Genomic DNA, 20,191 nt, shown 5'->3' with positions numbered 1-20,191 from the left:
ATTTCTGTCGTCAATTTGGTAGTGCAATTTAACTTTTCGTATTTATTTAAATCCGTTAAATCGATATAAGATTTGTCCCAATAAAACTTTTGAGCTTGAAACTGGTGACCATACAACAGAAAGGCCAGAATACAGTAACTTAGTGGCGTCATACTGGTCTGAGTGTATTTGTGAAGAAAGACATTGAGGAATGCCCTTTAAATAGAGTGAGTCATTAAGTGGAAAGAGAAAAGTTTCCCTTGTAGGGAGGGAAATTTTTTCCCTCCACTGAATTGAATGAATAACAATATTTCAAAACATGCACATCTCTACTAAAATACCAAAGGAATTCAGCATTAATGACACATTAGATCCATGTTCAATTAATGACCGGTAATTATATTTCAATATACCTATGTAAATACGTGCAGGTGGGTATATATAATTTTGTTCCAAACCTGACTGGGAAATATCAGCTGAATTTAGGAAATATAATCAAGTTTGTTTTTGATTTTCCTTTCCACGTCGTAATTAATCCGACAGACATTAAATGACATTACCGTTAATGAATTAATTTTGTTAATGGCATTTTCAGAGAAATCTTACCATCTCCCAACATTAAATAATAATGTGGGCCGAAGTAAAATGTTCAAAATTGTTTTAAATATAAGACAAAAAAATCTCAAGTCTTGAAAACGCCCTTCCGTATAATTCCTATATTACACGATTTCACATAAAATTTTTGAAAAACTTCAATGTGATGTTATTGGGTTTTTGGGACGAAAAAAAACACGACTCAAAGATAACACAAGCGGATAATTGAAAATTCATTTTTGTTTAAAAATACATGATTGAATCAAATTCCCATTTTCACAGATTTTCACATCACTCTCACTCACAATCTCATTTATAAGCATTTTAGGAAGTTCATCTTATATCCCCATATTTCGTCTTCTTTATATTCAAGCCATTGATAAGAACACCTCTTGATAATACACAATTTTAATAAAAACGGTAAAAAAACAATAAGCCAAAATAATAGAATTACAAAAAGGTCGAAAGCTCGTTTGGGAGAGGAATTAATCGATTCAATAGTCATTAAATTCATTGCTGTTGTTTAGGAAAATTATTTTCATGAAATCTGAATATCCGTACAGACCTACAATGTTTTATTGTAGCTTTTTAAAAGCAACCTGAATTTCCCAATAGTTTAAATTGACCCAGCCTGGTCTGATTTACTGATTCTCTGAATAGGTAATCAAGAATTCAATAAAAAGGAAACTTTCTCGATTTCGAGGAAGTTTTCTTTCACCGATCAATAATTCGGATCATGTTTTATTGCATAAACATACATCAATCCGAGTCGCAAAGTTCGTAGAAGTTGATCAGTTTCAGTAGAAGCAAATCAAATAATTTTTATTCAAAAACGATAAAATCAAACTAATGCAAATTAAATTAGAGAAAGATAGACATGTGAAATATAATATAAAAGAAAGAAAATTTCACTAAGATGCAGCGCTTAACGATATAATCAGCCGTGAAATTAGTCAAAACAGAAGTCAACAAAGTCGTCAAAATACTATAATAAGGCTATTGAAGAAACATTTTAAAGATCTTAACCTTAGGAATGTAATTAGTAAGTAATTTGAACACGAATGTCTGCATTTTTTGGTTAGGGTTGCGGTTGTTTTAAATAACTACAATCAAACAGGTATTCATGCCAGCTGGTACGTGCGAATAAATGATGAGAACATGAGCTCATAACGAATTTTCATAGAAGTATGAAAGCTTGTAAATCTTTCATATGTTTCAAAAAACTTTTCAGTAGAATAGATATTTAATTAAAATGAGATGAAATTAGATAAATCAACTTAAGACAGTAAAGTGAACCTAAGAACGACGCTCACTAACAACATCAAGAGATAACATTCGTGCCATTTGTCTATCCTTCTTACTCATGTCCTTTAATTTTCTACTTAAAGGCTCACTTAACATTCAATTAAGATGATGAATTGATCTGAACAATAAGGGTCTCAAATCGAACTTTAATCAGAAAACTTCAATTTTAAATATGTTTCTTTTTTACCCCATTTCAGACTTTCAAAATGATTCTACCTCAGTGGCAATCGACTGAAGCCATCTACGAAGCAGAACTGCGATTAAATCTGAAAGGCGATACTAAAGATCACCTAAAATTAGATGAAACAATTCAACTGCCACCCGCAAACAACTATGAAAATTCACAAGCAATTCAAAAGAAAGGGAGATACAAATGTTTCCTAGGAGAATTTGAGACCAAAATCTACTGGGGGAACCTCATAGGAATATTAGTTTTACATCTACTAACGCTTCACGCTCTAATAACGTTTAACTACATAAAAGACTTTTGGCTTTTCTGTTATGGTAATATTTTTATTTTTATAATTTTTGTTTTATGAATTTTAATTTTTTCCATTTCATAACAGTTTTACTTATCGGTGAAATTGGGGCTTTTGGAATCACCGCTGGGGCCCACAGGTATTGGACCCACAAATGCTTCAAAGCAACTCTTCCCTTGAAAGTCATCCTTCTTTTTTGTTACTCGGTAGCTGGACAAGTAAGTAATCATTGCTAAATTTACCGGAAAATTATGCCTAAAATACTTCCTAAGAACACATTACTTGAATGGGTAAAAGATCATAGAGTGCATCACAAGTTCAGCGAAACAGAGGCTGATCCCCATAACTCAAATCGAGGATTCCTGTTTGCACATGTTGGTTGGCTTTGCATGAAAAAGCACCCAGAAGTGATACGCAAGGGGAAAATGATTGATGTTAGTGATATATGCGGTGATCCATTGGTGGCATTTCACATCAGGTAGATGGGATTGAAATTTGAAAATTTGGGATTGACTTGTAAATTCCAGACATTGGGCATGGTTTAAATTAATATTTTGCTTCATCTTACCCATCATAATACCCCCTGTATTCTTCGCCCAGCCGTGGCTACTCACCACGCATATAAACATAGCAAGATATTGCCTAAGTCTTAATTTTACATGGGCGGTTAACAGCTTTGCCCATTTTTACGGTAATAAGCCCTATAACAAGTAAGTGTCAGACTTTCGCAAGATTATTTAACTCTATTCAAAAATATCCGCAGGCACATTCAACCAACCGAAAATAAACTGGTTTCATGGGTCTCATTCGGTGAAGGATGGCACAACTACCATCACTCATTTCCTTGGGATTACAGAGCAGCTGAAATAGGCCGTCGTCCCAATTTCACCACCTTTTGGTTGGATCTTTTCGCCAAGCTGGGTTGGGCTTACGAGTTGAAGACTACATCTTCAGAAATTATTGACAATATGGTTAAGGACAAAGGAGATGGTTCACACATACTCTCACAATATTAGAATAAGTGGGTATATCGTTTCAAGGTGAAGTTAACATCGTACAACATATTTAGAGGTGTGGATTTAACTGGTTAAAGTGAAGAACAGTTTCGTGTTATGTCGCTAATTGCTTCTAAATCGATTTAGAATGGGTTATAATCAAAGGTTCTTATCGTATAAGAAAGAACATTATTTAACTGATGATAACTATTCCCTGTGGTTTAAAAATAGAACGTTGATTACAGAACAATACTCTCGAATATCGAAAAACAAGCCCTCTTCTCTATTTGTTGTCTTAGGAGCTTATTACTTTTCAGATATAACTACCAGTTTTGGTATTTCTTAAAATTCAAGGGTATGCGATTTAAAATTAAAAAAAAAACTTAAATGGAAAAAAGTATCAGAATTACCAAAGATAATTAGGATGAGAAAGAAAGAAAGATGAAGTTAAAAACATCTGAGAAGGTCGACATTTACTAATAGATGTAGATGTCTGGAAATCCATAAAATGTTAAAACCAGAAATTATCCGATGTACAGCAATTGGAGCTTATGAGCCCAAAATTCATTGCTACTTCCCAAATAGAAACTTCTTAACATCAATAAGTATACGCGTTCAATAATATGTATGAAGGGTTATTCACCCAATAGGGTCCTTAAAAGTTTACTAGAATCTAAAAGTGATAGGAATATGAAAATTTTGAATTAAGTTAACTTCGACATATACTACTTTTTAAAAATATTTATTTTTGATTTATTATCGAGATACCCGTAGTAACGTTCAAAAGCAAACGCGTATCCATAAGGCCACAAATTCGTGTCAGAAAAAATATTACTTCATTTACGTTCAAGTTCTCATTTGTCACCATTGCGCGATCAAATCATATTTAGGGCCTCTTACCTCGCATCATATCTTTGTTCATTACATGAGCTTAGACACAATGTAAAACTAACTATTTAGTAGATCTACTTATTTATCTATTATAAATCCTATCTAGAAACTGAGATCTGACTGCAGTTGGCACGTCTACTCTATCTTTTCTATCCATCTATAGGCATTTATCAGAGAAATATGGTTATATATATATATATATTACGAAGCATTTAATACTGGTTTTTGGTCATATAGATCAAAACAAATAATGGTGACAAATGGGTCTTTAATCAAATGCAATTAGACTTTTTTTTACATTTTTAAAGTCCGATACTAAATGGTTTGTTTTTCCTCACATTTTAAAATGTCCACTTAAAAATCGCAATTATCGAACAATTTCAACGGGAATTATCTGACGCGTACCAATATTTGTCCGCTAATTATCGATAAGCGCCCGGCACGCGTCAATAGAATTCATCAATGTAAAGTAAAAATTAAACTAATTATTGTTTCGATTTCAATTCGTTTGCAAATATTCCCCATCGACACTAATCCAGCAAAGGCCTTCCATCTTCAATAAATGTTACACGTATTGGTCAATTTGGCTATAAAGGTTGCAAAACAACCCCGATAATGGATCATCGTTTACCTCCCAAGAGGTAATCCGGGAATAATACCGCAGAACAACAGGGTGTGTCGACTCCAGTGAGCCAATAAAATGTAAATCTGAGTTGTTTCTTGCATGTCAATAAATCTTCCTCAGATTCCGGAAAACAAAGAAAGTGCAAAAGGGAACAACACCTTAAATTTAAATGCAAACCCCCGCAGGGAAATCCAGATTATGCAAATTATTCTGTTAAACTCGCAATGTATTCCCAATTTTAGCCTGATCTCGTATTCTCGCTTTTTCATTACATTTTTTTCGCCTTGTTTGGAAGACGTGTTCTCATGCATGATTGAACTTCTATCACATAAATTTGCATAATCGTGGTATAAGGTAGATATTATTTCGAAGTTGTTTAGCTATTTTCCTTATGCCACAAACAACAACCCCAAAGCCAACAAACCAACTTGAAAACACTTTAGGAGTTTATCTAAATAATTTCCATAATCTTGATATAACGACGGAGGCCCGCCCCGTAAATTTACGGAGTTGTTTCCCTTTGGAAGGGCATTCTTTGTTGCCTACAAAGCTGGGCAGATTTATTATACGCCACCATTAAATAGCACAGATTTATTCTTTACCACTCTTCTCAGACATTTTCACAACAATTTATAAAATATAAAAGGTGATAGATTTTGCTTTGAGTATGCACACACAAATCATTACTCCTGGGTGGACTGCTGCCTGGGAGACAGCCTGTACCAACTTGGCTCTAAGCGGGCGGGTAACTTTAAATAAGCCTGGACAGATTCTAGTTAAGTGACATAATCTCCTAAAGTTTCTTGCAGCAAACAAACTTAGCTACAGAAACAGCTAAACGCGTCTAGATACACACAAACTTGGGAACTGCATCATTTCAAATTCAAGTGGGTTTAATTTATGTGAAGGGTAGCGAGGGTGCTTCGGTAATGGTTGAATTTAGCTCCATATTTCGATTACGATTGCAACACAAATTTGTCAAGGATCTAACTTTCATTTAACTAAAACCATCTATGGGATATGCAGCATATGGCTGAATTCTATATATTATACGACAACACAATAATGTTTTTTGCCTCAACGAAAACCGGATGATAACTGAATATGGTTCCACCCTAAAGCTTTTTTGAAGCTCTTTCGTATAAAAATTTGAAATTTTAACCACCTATACAGGACCAGATTACGAATATTTTTGAATGATTTTTAATATTTTGTCACTTTTGGTTTGACCAAAAATGGATCTAATTTTTGAGTTCTAAATAAGAAGCCCTAAATGACCTTTTGAGATTCAGCAAATCACGATAGTACGACGTTGGACATTTTCCGAACAATTAATTTTTTTCTATTCAAAAATGAAAAATTACGAAGCAGTTATCTTCGTAAATTGCATTTAATTTCGATTTTAACTGCGAAAAAAAAAACTAATACTGAATATCGTTATTTCCAGTAATTATTTTCAGTAGTTATTTCCAATCAAACCCTCTAAATTGCATTTTTTCCTAACAAAATTTTATTATACATAAAGGTCCACAAGTTTATATTATTTGCCGATAACTTGGCAATGCATCCTCAAACACGTCTGCAGGCTATCAGGAATGCCCAACAATAAATTGGATGCATACTTTTCAGTTACTACTTTCCATGATTCTAAAACAGCCGCCAGTAATTGAATTTTAGTACGAGGCGCTTTTCAGTCGACCTCAATTTTCATTAGTTTTCTATCGGACTTACGCTCGAAGGAAAAAAAGAAATAAATATTTATCTTAAAATGCTTTCCGGCGTTTTGACACATTTTACCATGACAACACTGCCTTTGGTGACACAAATTAAGTTACCTTACTGTCAACCGAAGTCATCTATGATAAACTTTCACTTAGAAAACTGAATACCGAAAAAGTGCGAAAATAAAAAAAAAATTAACTAAAAATCAGGATTGGCGACACTTTCTTTCTATATATGAACACATATGCTTGCGATACTGCACCCACTATACCTGTCAAAATAATCGGTAGAACGACTTAGGCCCTAACAGACAACACAATTGTACGGTTCTATAAATAGAAACTAACATCAAATGCTATCAAAAACCTGCCTGAATTCTCATCAAACGTCACGCAACTGAACCAAAAAAACACGTAAATACTTAAGAACAACCGATAAAAAAAAACTTAAATTCACTGAACAAGTTTGAAATGAGCAAATAAAAATGACTAAAGGGACAAAACACTTTCGATCACTGGCGCATAACGATAAAGGAACCAGTACAAAAGCTGTAACAAAATATACAAATTCCTCTGTATATCACTATTAGACCACGAACACACACTGAAGAAAAATTACAACGGAAAAAACGAAATAATACATACAAATAACAGAACAAGTTACATTAAGACTGATTACAAAGATTAAGCTCCCAACCAACTTTTATACAAAGACACACACGTGACAAGAATGACTGAAAGACTGCAGCAAATTCAAGCAAGATAGAAAGAGAATCCTCACAACTGGACCATTGTGAACCTCCCTTGCCTTACAAGACAAATTAGACAATCCCGCTTTTTTAACTTTCAGTCACTTTATTGGAGCATTTCCAAAATTTTTTTGTTTTTCTTTTCTTTCCATTTTATGAAGGATTATTTCTGCATAGATGTAAAACTTTATGTATAAGAATTTTCTCCACCGATAATTCAATCGAATCGTTGAGCGTCGTGGAGAGTCGATACGTAGTGTCTTTTCTAGAGATAGAGGCATTATAAGTAAACAATAGCGATATAGCATAGCGATATGGCGAAAAGAAGAAAATTTTAACTGAGGTACGTAGGTATCTACAATCTACGTGTAAATCCAATGGACCGGTGGAATCAGAAATGGCAGAAAATCATGCGAGGTTTCCTTGCCAAGAAAAATAAATCTCGTTGGCAGAAAGTCCTCAATCAAGCCTTGTTTGTACTATGAATTCGAAGAAAAACAGAAACACGTCAAACTGCAAGCATTGCCCTGTTAGGCCATGCTTTCACCATATAAATCGATCATTATTCAAGGCACATGGCCGAAGTTAAACAGATTAGCGGGATGCCTAGGGATGCGGAGTACGAGACCTTCTTCAGGTTTATAAGCAAAGTTCAATTCCGAAAAGTAAAAGAACCGTATATAACAATAGTAATGTTTACCCAAAGAAGACACCACGTAACCTTTGCGTAATTTTGTTTGTCTTTTTCAACCATAATGGAAACATAATTACTACGAAAAATTTACTAACAAAAAGAAACGCAACTGAATTTAATAACTTTTTGAATACAATTGTTGAGATAATTTAGCATCTGTTTGTTGATAACCTCATACAAAAAGCGACTTGTTAAGGTCATTCCCTTGATACCCGAATTGTGGGTGTTTTTTCACTAACTAAACGAGATGTCCCTCTTCATTTTCCTTTTATTTTTTCATTATTATTCTTTCCAACATTTTCATTATTCATCTAATTGAATATAATATCAACGGTATTCGTATATATGTGGAATTACACTAAGTAATATAACGTCTGAACTGGTTAAACCAATAACGCATTTTCGAGAACAGAGGCAAGATTGATGGGACGTCCGCTGCTGTATTGGACTTAACATTGGACAATGGACTTAATTGGAGCAAACAGGATTTGGAACATATCAACATGTTAAGTATTAAAACTGACCGTACCTTCCTTTGTAATAAGGGAACTGACCACCTATCATGGGAAAAAGTCCTATTTAAGCTATATAGTAATGCAATAAACTACATTAGAGGGTAATATTATGTGGAAACTGTCTCACTATATTATATAGGATGTGTTTAAAAGTGAGTTTAGAAATTTAAGAGAGTGTTCTTGAATGCGTTTCAAGTGGAAAATATCTAACAAACAAATGTTCGGAAATGCTGCATTTTCAAAATACATGGGGTTAAAATATACAAAAAAAACGTTGTCCCTAAATATTTCCAATATGGCTCTAATTGGTTTTTTTACTGATATAAAAAATAATATAAGTATTAATTTTTACTGTTCTCTGTTCACTCACTGATGAAATGGCAGCTTAAGTGGCAGGGCACAAGATTTCGTTATAAGTAATGGTAGTCATTTTTAACAATTTTTATAATATTTAATTAAGTTTTTTTCTCGATTCTATTTGAAACAAAAAATACAAAAATCGGTCTTAACTAACGGCAACCTCAACATCGTCTATTTCGAGTGTAAATAGAACAATAAAGATCCCGAACGCACGCCACTGTCGCATTGAAGAAATCTGAGTACATGTTAATATGGGACTTTTTTAATGCACATTCGCATGCTGAAATTCAAAAATACTATTTCAGACATATTGGAAATAGTCAAGGAAAACGTTTTGTTTTTCGTATATCTTAACACCCTGTATCATGAAAACGAAACATTTGTGTACATTTGTTTATTAGACATCTTCTATTTGAAGTCCATCCAGGCTTACGCCCTTAAATTTTCTAGACTTAATTGGAAACACCGTGTATATCCCCGTACAAGGTGAATCTTAATTAAGAGTTTTTTGGTTTAATACATCGACATCAGGAAACTAAACGAAATTTTTTCGAAACACTTTTTTGAAATCTCAAAAACAACCTAAAGGTGGATGTATGCAAAAAAGTAAAAAAGCACGAGAATTTTTAAATAACCAATTTTCTAACAAGTGGATAGGTGGTAACGGACCAATAAGATAGTGGGGAAGATCACCAAACTTAAATCACGTGATTTTTTTCTGGGTGGTTATATGAAAAGTTTGGTGTTTGCAAGTGAAATTTACACAGAGGTAAGAATTAGTTGAACGAACAGAAAACGCCGCAGAAAGAATCCAATGAAAAAGATGTCTTCCCACAGGATGTTTTACAGAGTTGTAGAAAAGACTAACGAGAATTAGAGCAGATGAACCAATAAGGGACAAATTTAAACATCTTTTGTAGCAATCCCGGAGAGAATAATATTATAATTAAAACTCTTCATGTTTGCTATAAGTTTCGTACACGCATATTTCAGTTGTTTTTGAGATTTCGAAAAAATGTTACGTAAAGATTTTGCTCAGTTTTTCGAGATCTATTTCGTGTTAAAAGGAACACCTCCACTTAAGATTCATCCTGTATATCCTATCATATGTATACACCAAAGTTGTAAACGACATCATTATGAAGCCAAGATGAAATACTGAAGCCGATAGCATTGAGCGATCTAGGACATGATGGTCACGTCAGATCAAAAGCATTTCAAGGTTTAAGGAATGACACTAAGACGTGAGGTCATATTTATTTCATGGTTTTGGTGTATAAACGATTTTTTTCCGTTTTTAAATGAGAAAAAAGATACAGTAAATTTACCTAAATTAAGCATACATTAAATTCGAAACACAAAAAAACCACTCATTCTTAATCGTAACATCAACGTTTGATTTGACGTTCGCTGCCATGGCAATCACAATTAATGCAAAAATGGAAATAAATGACAATATTGCAGCCGATTAGTTCGCTAGGTAAATAATGAGCCATACACATGTTATTAGCTCATTATTTAACTATTTAAAAAAAAGGCGAGGAAAGGTAATTTGCAATCATTCAACGCACGTAATAATAGTGTGTTTTAGAGGTAATAGTGGAAAAATATTTAGGTTGTAAGAAAGGGTTCTACAAGCGACTGCAGAGGTGAATTATCGGGAGCATTGCAGATGATGAATATCTTAGTTTATAAATCAACAGCAATCTGTAAAGATAAAGAATATTTAATGTACGTATAACTGGGATGTACATTGTTACGACACGAGGTCGGTGTAAATACAAGTATAATGTGAGTAAACGTTGTAAAATTAGATGTAAGAGGTCTTATTGGAAATAAGTTGAAAATCGTAATGAACTATTTCCTGCCCAAACATCATAGCATAGCAGCATAGCTGAAGCATGAATATGTGAAGCTATGCTGTATATTGTGAAGCAGTAAATTCGACATCAATATTATCATGTCATGTTACCTACACAAGGAGCAAATGATTGGATTAAATATTAAAACATCGTAATCGATATTCTTTTGTTTATATTATATCCGTCAGATGTTCTTGAACCAAGAACGTAAATTTACAAAAAAATCAAGTAACTTGTTACTCACGTCACAAAATGTATCGATTAAGAGTCGCCTTACGTAAAATGACAAGTCATATAAAGTTAATATGCTAAAAAAGAATAAAAACATATTTGTATGTCTAAAAAAACCTTTTTTTTTGCACAGTTGCCGCTTAATGTGTTGAAGGTTTAGTTTCATTTGGAGCTTTAACCGTTGTGTTCTTAGTTCATTAATTTTGACGGTAAAAATTTGTGCTTTTAAGAACAAAAATAGCACTTTTGGTTATTTATCGTCGATGTTGTTATTATTATTGTTGATATAATACCCAATTTCTCAATCGGCGTGAAGAGCCTGTAGCGTCCCTTGTCGACTATTTCGAAAGAGAATTGGAAAATAATGGGCCGTTGTTGCCACTAAATTCAGTTAGAGAGGTAAATTGAATTTTGATATGTTGGAATTGAGAATTATAAACTTTTGTTGTTACTCTGATAAATACTGCAAAATACTGATAGCGTTGCGCCAAAACCTGACAAATTCCTGCTACATATTAATTTTGGTAGCATCACTGCTGATATGAAACCTGTGACGTGCATAAAATTTAACACATTTGAGCCATAAACACATATCGTCCAAATTGAAATCAAGCGTCCAATTGCATCAAATAATTCTTGTGTCTTGTTGAATAGTTAGATAGATGCCAATATGGCATAATTACGGTAAGAAAATGCTTAAATAAATAGGCACCACTTTGGTTGATCTTTTACTACCCAATTTGTTTTATAAATTATAATAAAAATGTCGGCTTCATTTGAAAACCCCTTCAAACTTCTTAAACTAAGCGTATAACGGTACGCTGACAGTTATTATGACACGGCAAATTTCCTTTTATACATACAGAATGTCCCAGGGAAAAGCGTCCATCCAGAACATTTTTTTTAATGTCAAAAAACGCCAAAACGCGTCTACTTTAATAGGAACAAGGAAAATTTGTTTTCGAAATGGCATCCCTTTACCTTTGGGATCACCCCTTTGAAATGTTCATATCACAAGAGGGGTCGTGTTATACCTCGTTTGAGAGGCAATTTTGTTCTCAACACGATCAAGCTTTAATATTTTATTTTTGTACGTCAGTCTTGTAGAAATTAAACAAAAACTAAATAACTAGATTTTAACCGTGAATGTTGTTGTAATAATTCCTGAAGGTGTAAAGTGAGACTTAAAACGCCTCAACGTTCCAAATCTACCAACGAAACTCGCATTTTTAACTTTCCATTTAAAATTGATAAACCCTAATTTTTTGGAAAGACAGTTTATTGATGTTTTCTTCTGCATTTAGTGATTTTAATGCTTCGTCGCAAAACATGACTTTGCAGTTCGTTCAATTTTTAATTTGATTAACATGGTTTACATGTTACCAGAGAGAATCGAGATTGTGAGTCTGTGTCATGAAAAAAATTGCTAGAACGACAGTTAATGTCTTCAATATAAATTATTCTGAGAAAGTATGCCGCCCTTATGCATTTGAGTTGTCAATAAAATTCAATGAGACTGGTTCCGTCCAAACTAAATAACACAAAGTTGACCGACCAGCGAGAGGTGATAAAGTCCAAATTGCGGTTCTGAGATATGTTCAGATGGACAACGGAACGTCTGTACGAAAGACTGCTGATTAATCCAGCGTTTCAAAAGGTACTGTTCATAGAATTTTAAAAAGAAGTAAAATTCCATCCTTACGTCATAAAACTGGTACAAGAATTTAATGAAGATTATTTCGACCGCTGATTAGAATTCTGTGAATCCTTTACTGACATGTTACATTTAAACAGACATTTGTTGTCTAACACATCATTTTGTGATGAATGTTCGTTCTATTTAAATAGTGAACTTAACAGACATAAGTGTCGTTACTAGAATAACTTTTATTCTTATTTGTTTCGAGAAACCCATACTCAACAACCACAAATATTGCACATTTAAACGGGGATTTTGGGTAATAAGTTTGTTAGACCATTTTTCATTCCCGGATACTTAAATGGAAGAAATTTTCTACAATTTCTACAAGATGCCATACCAACAAGTATAACTGAAATATTTGAACAAGATACCCGCCTCTCAGAACGAAGACCAGTTTTTCCACAGGATGGAGGGCCTCCACACTACATTGCCGCTGTCTCTCAATTTCTAAATGAAGAATCGCCTGAAAGATGGACTGGCAGAAGAGGTCCAGTAGAGTGGATCGCGAGATCCTCTGACTTTAGTTCCCTGGATTTTTTCTTACGGAGACATTTGAAGACCAAAATCTTTGACACATAATCTGAGTCCCTCAGGGAATCACGTGCCTGAATCGTCGAAGAGTGCACGTCAACAACACCAGAAATGTTAGGCAATGCGCGACGACATTTTGAGGATCAGCTGGATGTGTGCATGGAAGTTAATAGAGGTCAGTTTCAACAGTTCTTACGACAAAAAAAAGTATATCAGTAAAAATGGTTGAAATCAAGTTATTTGGATTTTGTTTCATTTCTACAAAATCGACGCACAAAAATAAAAAATTAAAACTTAACTATGAAGAGAATAAAATTATCTTTGAAACGAAATATAACACAGCCCCTCTTTCAATTTAAAAATTTCAAAGGGCTGGGTCCAGGGGTAAAGGAGTGATATTTTGAATACAACTTTTTTACCAAGTGATGTCATCTCCCTATAAAAATTGACGTGTTTTTTTAACAAACAACGAAAAGATATTCGGGATGCATAGTTTTCCTAAGAGACCTTGCATGGAGAAACTGTAATTACTGGCCCGGACCTCCTATTTCCCAGAATTTGGCATAAGTTGCACAGTTCGCACTCTCTTCAACTTCCCTCCTTTCACTTTCAAACATTTGTCGTGCTCCCTTGCTTCGTTATTTGGAAGCTATGATGGCATTCGAGGCAAAATTATATATAAAGTTTTAGGAAAAAAATCATTGTCATAAGCAAACATGGGAAGCATTAGTGCTCAAATTGTAGTCTTGTCAAGTTCGAGTTTCAGTTGTCCCATTTGGTCTCCAATTTTTCCATTCGTTCTAACAATATAAGAGTCGGACCCCAGAGTACTTCCATTCCAGAAGCACAAACCGTATTACAGTCAATCAACTCCAAATATTCTCATTTGTTGGAAATTTGGAAAGAAAAGACAGGTTGGAATAAGATGTCCAATTTGAAAATTCTAAGAGCTAGCCGGAATCCGATAGGGAACGAGAAATTTCGCCAGCATGTCCAAATCAACTAAATTTTGAGGTGAAAATTCGCATAAAGTTGAGGACCGGATTGACGAAGCAACTTGAAAATAATAAGCTGTATCCAGCATTTATCTCTCTTTTCCAGGTGATACGCACACGATGGACTAATTCCATTCCAGACGATAGCAGGCTATGAAGCGATAATAACCCAGATTAACTTGAAGTGTCTTATAATCTTTGCGCCGAGCTTAGTGTAACTTTGCAGGGTTCAAGGTGATAATGCCCACCCTTTGTAATTACGGCACTGGCGTATTGTTCAAAGACAACCGCAATATATCATGCCGGAGATTTCGGCACTGAACTCGGTTTTAAACGCATTATTATTCAGGGTTATTATCTCGCAGTCTCAGTCTATAAAATTAGTTTCGAGCCGAACGACATTTTTCATTAAGACGTCGGTTCAATGTTCTCAGGGTAGAGTTGGAAGTAGGTAACGGTAATTACATCGTTTGAGGCTGAAACTATACGGAAGAGACAGGACTTCTTGAATCTAATCGAAAACGAAATTGAGTTGTAATGACGAAATTTATGTGGGGAATAGTCGACTTCCGGAGGGTTCTTTCCGTTAGTGAGAACGATATAAAAACCACTAAGTTTACTGGAGATAATTTTTCTGCACGGGGTAAAAATGAGAATATCGTTTCGCACAGTTACCTTACGTTGCATAATATTACCCACGAAAAAGCGGTAGATTTAAGTGAGAACGAAATCAATTTGAGAATGGATATGGCTGCAATGTTAATGAATTGCAAATGTTGCCCGAGGTCTAAAATAAATCTTACTAGTTTTCCAGAAAATAAGGGGAGTGCAGAGCAGAGCAACTACTTAAAGCCAAGCGCCTGCAGTGATATCAAAATTATGGAAATTATTTACTTAAGCCCGCAATGTGTTTCCAAGTTCGGCTTAATGAGCCCGACTTGGTGTGCTCCATTTCTGAATCCAGCCAGCAAATTTCCTATTGTCTTTGTGCGGCACTTGCAAATTAATTTTGAGGAATTGTTAATTGAAAATATAGCCGAGTATCTCGACAAATGTCGCGGCTATAGAAAAATTTTAGCCCAGCGGTAACGATGCAATTACCCTAGGAAACCGGGCAATTAAGTGGCTCACTAAATTATGGTAAATGGCCAATAGAAGAACTCACCCCCGCAGGAGCCACGCTAATGACTTCTAAACACTCGGAGGGGAAACAAGATGCAAATTTATGATAATTTTGAGGAAAAACAAATCGGCACTTTTTGCATTTCGCCTCGGCTTGATTATTCGGGATGAAATCCGAAAGAGCGATGTTCTCTGTCACATGTAAAATGAATTTTATACGAGGGAAATATTTTTCGCTCCAAGACAAATGATCAGGATTGGCGGTAATTTGGGGGAGTGTCTGCGGCAAAATGAAATGTCGGATGATATGTATCCATGAATCAGACAACCACCGTAATTCTTATATCGCGAAAAATTGTAGACTTCCCAACGATCAAGCCTGGTTCATACAGATTTGCAACACATTAAATAGTAAATAACGTTCATACACTGGGGGTCCCGCGAATATTGATTTCTGTCCGCATCTTGAAACCTGTTACTAAGAAAAAGTGTAAATTTAGGTATCATGTCAAAGTGAAGGTGATTTATTGATTAAAAATATTTTATTTATAAAAACATCACTTGCGGTTACACCGAAAATGAATGCCAACTCGCCTATTTTAAATGGAACACCTTGCTTACTATATCAAATTTCGATGCTATGAAATACTATGAACATTTTTCATCTGCAATATTCTATACCCATGTTTCACGGTTTCCGAGATATTTAGAATTTTACAAAAAAAAATGACAGTTACAGGCATTCATGTATTTTGTAATCATTCGTAAATGGCTGAGAATTTTTCAATGAAATTTTACGCTGTTGTACAAAACCTTTAACGCCCTTGGATCAGTGAGTTAAATCATGCCTTTTTATACAAGGTGATCAAAAAGGTATCCCAAAATTAGCATTTAACAATTGTAAAAAAACTCTTATTTTTTAAATAAGAACCTTCCCTATTCTTTCAACGAATACATATTTAACATCAACAATAAGTACTTCTTCCAATTCATTTGTTTGTATCTGAACCTAATAATTTTAATTTAGTTGCAAACACACACTTTTCAATATTTAGCACTCTACTTTAAGTATGACGACATCCGCAAATTATATAAACGAAGATTTTGCCAATATGCTTATCATTTATGTTGAAATTAACAAAGTATTAACCAGAACATGTTATAAATTTTAGTCAATATTCATAACAAAAAAACAAAACCACGCCGAAAGGTCCTCAAACACATAATAGATAATTTTAAAACTAGCGGACCTCTCAAAACATTTTACAAAAGAAACAAACCTATTGTCGATGACAAAATATTTGAAAGAGCAATTTATGAATCATTAGGAAAAACATTAATGACTGCAACTGTCATTTTTTTGGAAAATTCAAAATATTTCGAAAACTGTAAAATTTAGGTATAGATCATTACACTCGAAAAATATTCTAAATGTTCCGCATAATCGACATCTGAAAGAACAGACAGAATGTTCCATTTAAAATAGGCAAGTTGACATTGATTTCCGGTATAACCGAAAGTGGTGTTTTCATGCAAATATTTTTAATCGATAGATCACCTCCACTTTAGTATAACACCCAAATTTCAACTTCTTTATAGTCATAGTGTTCAAGATTCGGATAGAGGCTTATATTCGTGAGACACCCTATATGTACATGGTGCAGTTTACAAAATAGGGACCATTAAAGCCACGCTACCGAATCGTTAAGGGAATTGCGCAATCTTAAAAAAAATTGTTAATCATTCGTAAGTTTCTTATCTATAGTCAATGAAAACTGAGAGTTATTAGTGCAGGTTTTGCCACATAATTGACTTGAGGTACAACACAATAGCAAATATAATTTCTTACATTAAAACAATAACCCGAGCTCAGAAGTTAACGTAACATGTAATCTGAGAAGAAAGGAAGTTGCCTTTCTGTCTCAGATCTCATTTGCAGAAACGAGAAAAGGTAGAAAGAGAGTTTAAATATCAAGGGATATTCTCATGTGGCTTAAACTAAATTAAAGAAGAGCTTATGAAAATGTCCTTCTACTACTACGATTATTGGGCAATTCAGCACCCTAAGGCAATGACTGGTTTTATAGAGATAACATAAAGTCCTGACAAGGGAGATTTTATTGGGGGACGTTGGACGATTCAAAGATAAAGCAAAATATACTGAAAAAAATTCAGTTTTGTGGCATTTCAAGAGGTGTATCAACGTCCTATGTGGCTCATGTATAAGGTCGTTTAAACTCGACACCCCACCCATTTTATATGAAAACAAATGCCCTTAGTAAATTAATTTTTTCACCACATTAAAAAAGATGACGTAGGCTAAAATAAATTCTATAAAAATTAAGATATGAAAAGCGGTACTGGGCGTCGCGACGCCCACGCTGTTTTTTTTTTTAAACGCACTTTTTTTCAAAAATGAGAACATCGATACATCGCTAAATAAGTTTTTTATATTTAAAAGGTACAGGAGAAACAAATATACAGGGAGTTCCAAAATGAGGGGATCAACGCTTAACTACATATTCCTTGATCAAATATATATATATATATGAATTCATGGTGATATATTTCTATACAAAATTGTCTCCTTCTGGAGATATAGCTTCTCAAAACTAACTCTTTTTTTATTTTCCAGATAGATCCAAAAAGGGCTATATGGATTGCAACGAAATTTGGTGTACCTGACTGCTTCCCGGAGCACATTCAATTGACCTTTCGACGGGTTATTATTCTAAAAACATCAGGGTCTATTGCTAGAAGGTCAAATCTTGAATACACTAGAACTTTTTTATTCGATCATGAAGACGGTTAGTTTTTTTTTTAATGAAATTCCCAGGCCCGTATGCAACTTTTTTTTATCTCTTATTAAATTTTGATTTGAAGGCTCGATTAGAAGAAAACAAAGGTAATATTTTATTTCGATTTCAGGAAAATAAGCTGCAAGCAACGTGACGTCATTATTGTGTAATTGACAAGAACGTCGTCATCAGTTCAGGTCATTGTTGACAGTGTCAGTGAACGCACAGCCTTCACAAGCAAACAAAAGCATACATTTCAATAAACAATTAATTTGATTAATTGACTAATAATTTAATAATATTTTTCGTTTGCTAATTTTAATGATTTTGACTGACTGATAAATAAATAAAAATAATAGACAAGTGAATGTTTTTTTTTGCAATTAATAATAATATTATTACTATGTTACCTAGGATGTTAATATTTGTTTCTCCTGTAGTTTTTAAATAATTACAAATGTAAAAAAACTTGTTGTACAAAACTTACTTAGAATGTATCGATGTTCATATGTTTGAAAAAAAGGCAAATTTTTGAAAAAAAAAACACTATGTCGGCATTTATTTTAGCTTACGCTCTCTTATTCAGTATAGTGAAAAAATTACTTTGCCAAGCTCATCTGTTTTCGTATAATTAGGTTGCGCGTCCAGGTTAGTTCAGGTTAGGATCCTGTACGGGGGTCGTACGACTTACGAAACTTGCTGACTTTATCAAAGAACACCATTCCGGTGACAAAATAATGTTTTAACCAAAGTTTGTCTCTTACTGTCAGGCAAGAGAAATCCAAAATTGGCTCAGACACGATAACATTGCTCATGTACCAAAAAATTATGTGTATCCTAACTTGCCACAAGCACCTCCAGTGAGATTTTTTGGCATTATTGAGTCGAAAAGTATATTACGGAAAACGAACAGCCGAAAATGGGGATCAAGTGAGCCATAGAATTTTCAGGAAAATCCAGGAAATTGATGTTGAAAAGCCTTATGAGAGGTGTCCGCACAAAATTGCGACTTGTAAAAAGTCTTGGACGGCTACGTGTAATAAAATAAACAAATTACGCTCTTTCGTGGTCTATTTAACTTGCCGAAAGAGTTGTGCGTGGCAAATATGTTCTATAATGCTTGAATATTTATTTTCTGAAAAAATTTACAGAAATACGTTAGGATTGTTAAATTATGCACATTTTATACTATAAATTATAATAATGCGACAATTTTAATCAGCATGGCTTTCTTATTCTATATCCTAAGAGAAAGACATGCAATATCGGCATTACTAAATCTGGTACAAGTAATTTTTTGCACTTTATGAATCATTCCACGAAAAGCTATTTTCCTGAGTTGCAGATACTACTACACAAGTTTCCACATTTTCTCCAGTGATAAACCATCAGTGTCTGCAGGAGAACCACGTCTAGGCTATTACCTAACTAGTAATCATTCTCAACCGCTACTAAAAGTATTAATCTTTAAAAAATTCTGTCGGTACTAAGCACGAAAACAGAGGCAAAAATAGAGAATCTCACGTATTTCGTTCTCTAACACCTCCCTTCTAACAATACTGAAAACTGTTATTTTTAAAAGAACATCACTCTTAACATAAATTTTTAATGAATGCTTTCAACTAACAGATAATGAATACAATACAGGGTGTTATTGAATAAATGCCCGATACTTCATAAAGTAATTTTTCAAGTAGTTTTAAAATGAAAAGTTCTTATAAGCATATGTCCTAACTCCTTTAGTTTTCAAGATACGAGCTATGAACAATGAAAAAATAAATCATATATTCTTTGATATCTTTCGATCTCCTCCAGCTTATTTTACAAACGTTCATATCCAGAGTGTTTTTGAGATGAGAAATTCAAATTTATTAAAAATGGATCTGTATGTTTTTGAAGAGCGCCACAAGCCACTATTAGGACACTTTTAAACAACTACAATATTTTTCTGTCACTCTGTATGTCACTTTCAAGTAAAAAAATATTTTCTCTACCTTGTTTGTTAAAAGAAAATATATCTTATTGCCGTCGTTAGAAGCAACG

The 20,191-nt window shown here is 33.9% G+C and overlaps 2 protein-coding genes across 2 annotated transcripts in view; both read left to right on the top strand.

Moving 5' to 3' along the window:
- LOC136339960 (uncharacterized) overlaps positions 1–16,389 on the top strand; it is a 195,100-nt gene extending 178,711 nt beyond the window's left edge. Inside the window, exon 8 of the transcript XR_010732231.1 lies at positions 16,378–16,389. The gene's annotated coding sequence lies outside the window, so the exon portion shown is untranslated. The remainder of the gene's footprint in view (positions 1–16,377) is intronic.
- On the top strand, positions 16–4,322 carry LOC136338968 (acyl-CoA Delta(11) desaturase-like). The gene is made up of 6 exons (XM_066281822.1): positions 16–206; positions 2,076–2,382; positions 2,445–2,575; positions 2,630–2,835; positions 2,885–3,067; positions 3,121–4,322. The coding sequence occupies exons 2-6, from the start codon at positions 2,085–2,087 to the stop codon at positions 3,371–3,373; spliced, it is 1,071 nt and encodes a 356-aa protein (XP_066137919.1). The 5' UTR covers positions 16–206; positions 2,076–2,084; the 3' UTR covers positions 3,374–4,322.
- Positions 16,390–20,191: the final 3,802 nt, after the last annotated feature.

The sequence above is a fragment of the Euwallacea fornicatus genome, chromosome 1 (genome assembly GCF_040115645.1).
Source record: "Euwallacea fornicatus isolate EFF26 chromosome 1, ASM4011564v1, whole genome shotgun sequence".
In the NCBI taxonomy this organism is placed as follows: domain Eukaryota; kingdom Metazoa; phylum Arthropoda; class Insecta; order Coleoptera; family Curculionidae; genus Euwallacea; species Euwallacea fornicatus.
This window is presented reverse-complemented; position numbering and strand designations above follow the sequence as displayed.

Coding starts and splice junctions, on each gene's coding strand:
- LOC136338968 (XM_066281822.1), top strand. CDS start 2,085: ATGATTCTACCTCAGTGGCAATCGACTGAAGCCATCTACGAAGCAGAA. Junction 2,383..2,444: donor CTTTTGGCTTTTCTGTTATG/GTAATATTTTTA, acceptor ATTTCATAACAG/TTTTACTTATCGGTGAAATT. Junction 3,068..3,120: donor GGTAATAAGCCCTATAACAA/GTAAGTGTCAGA, acceptor AAATATCCGCAG/GCACATTCAACCAACCGAAA.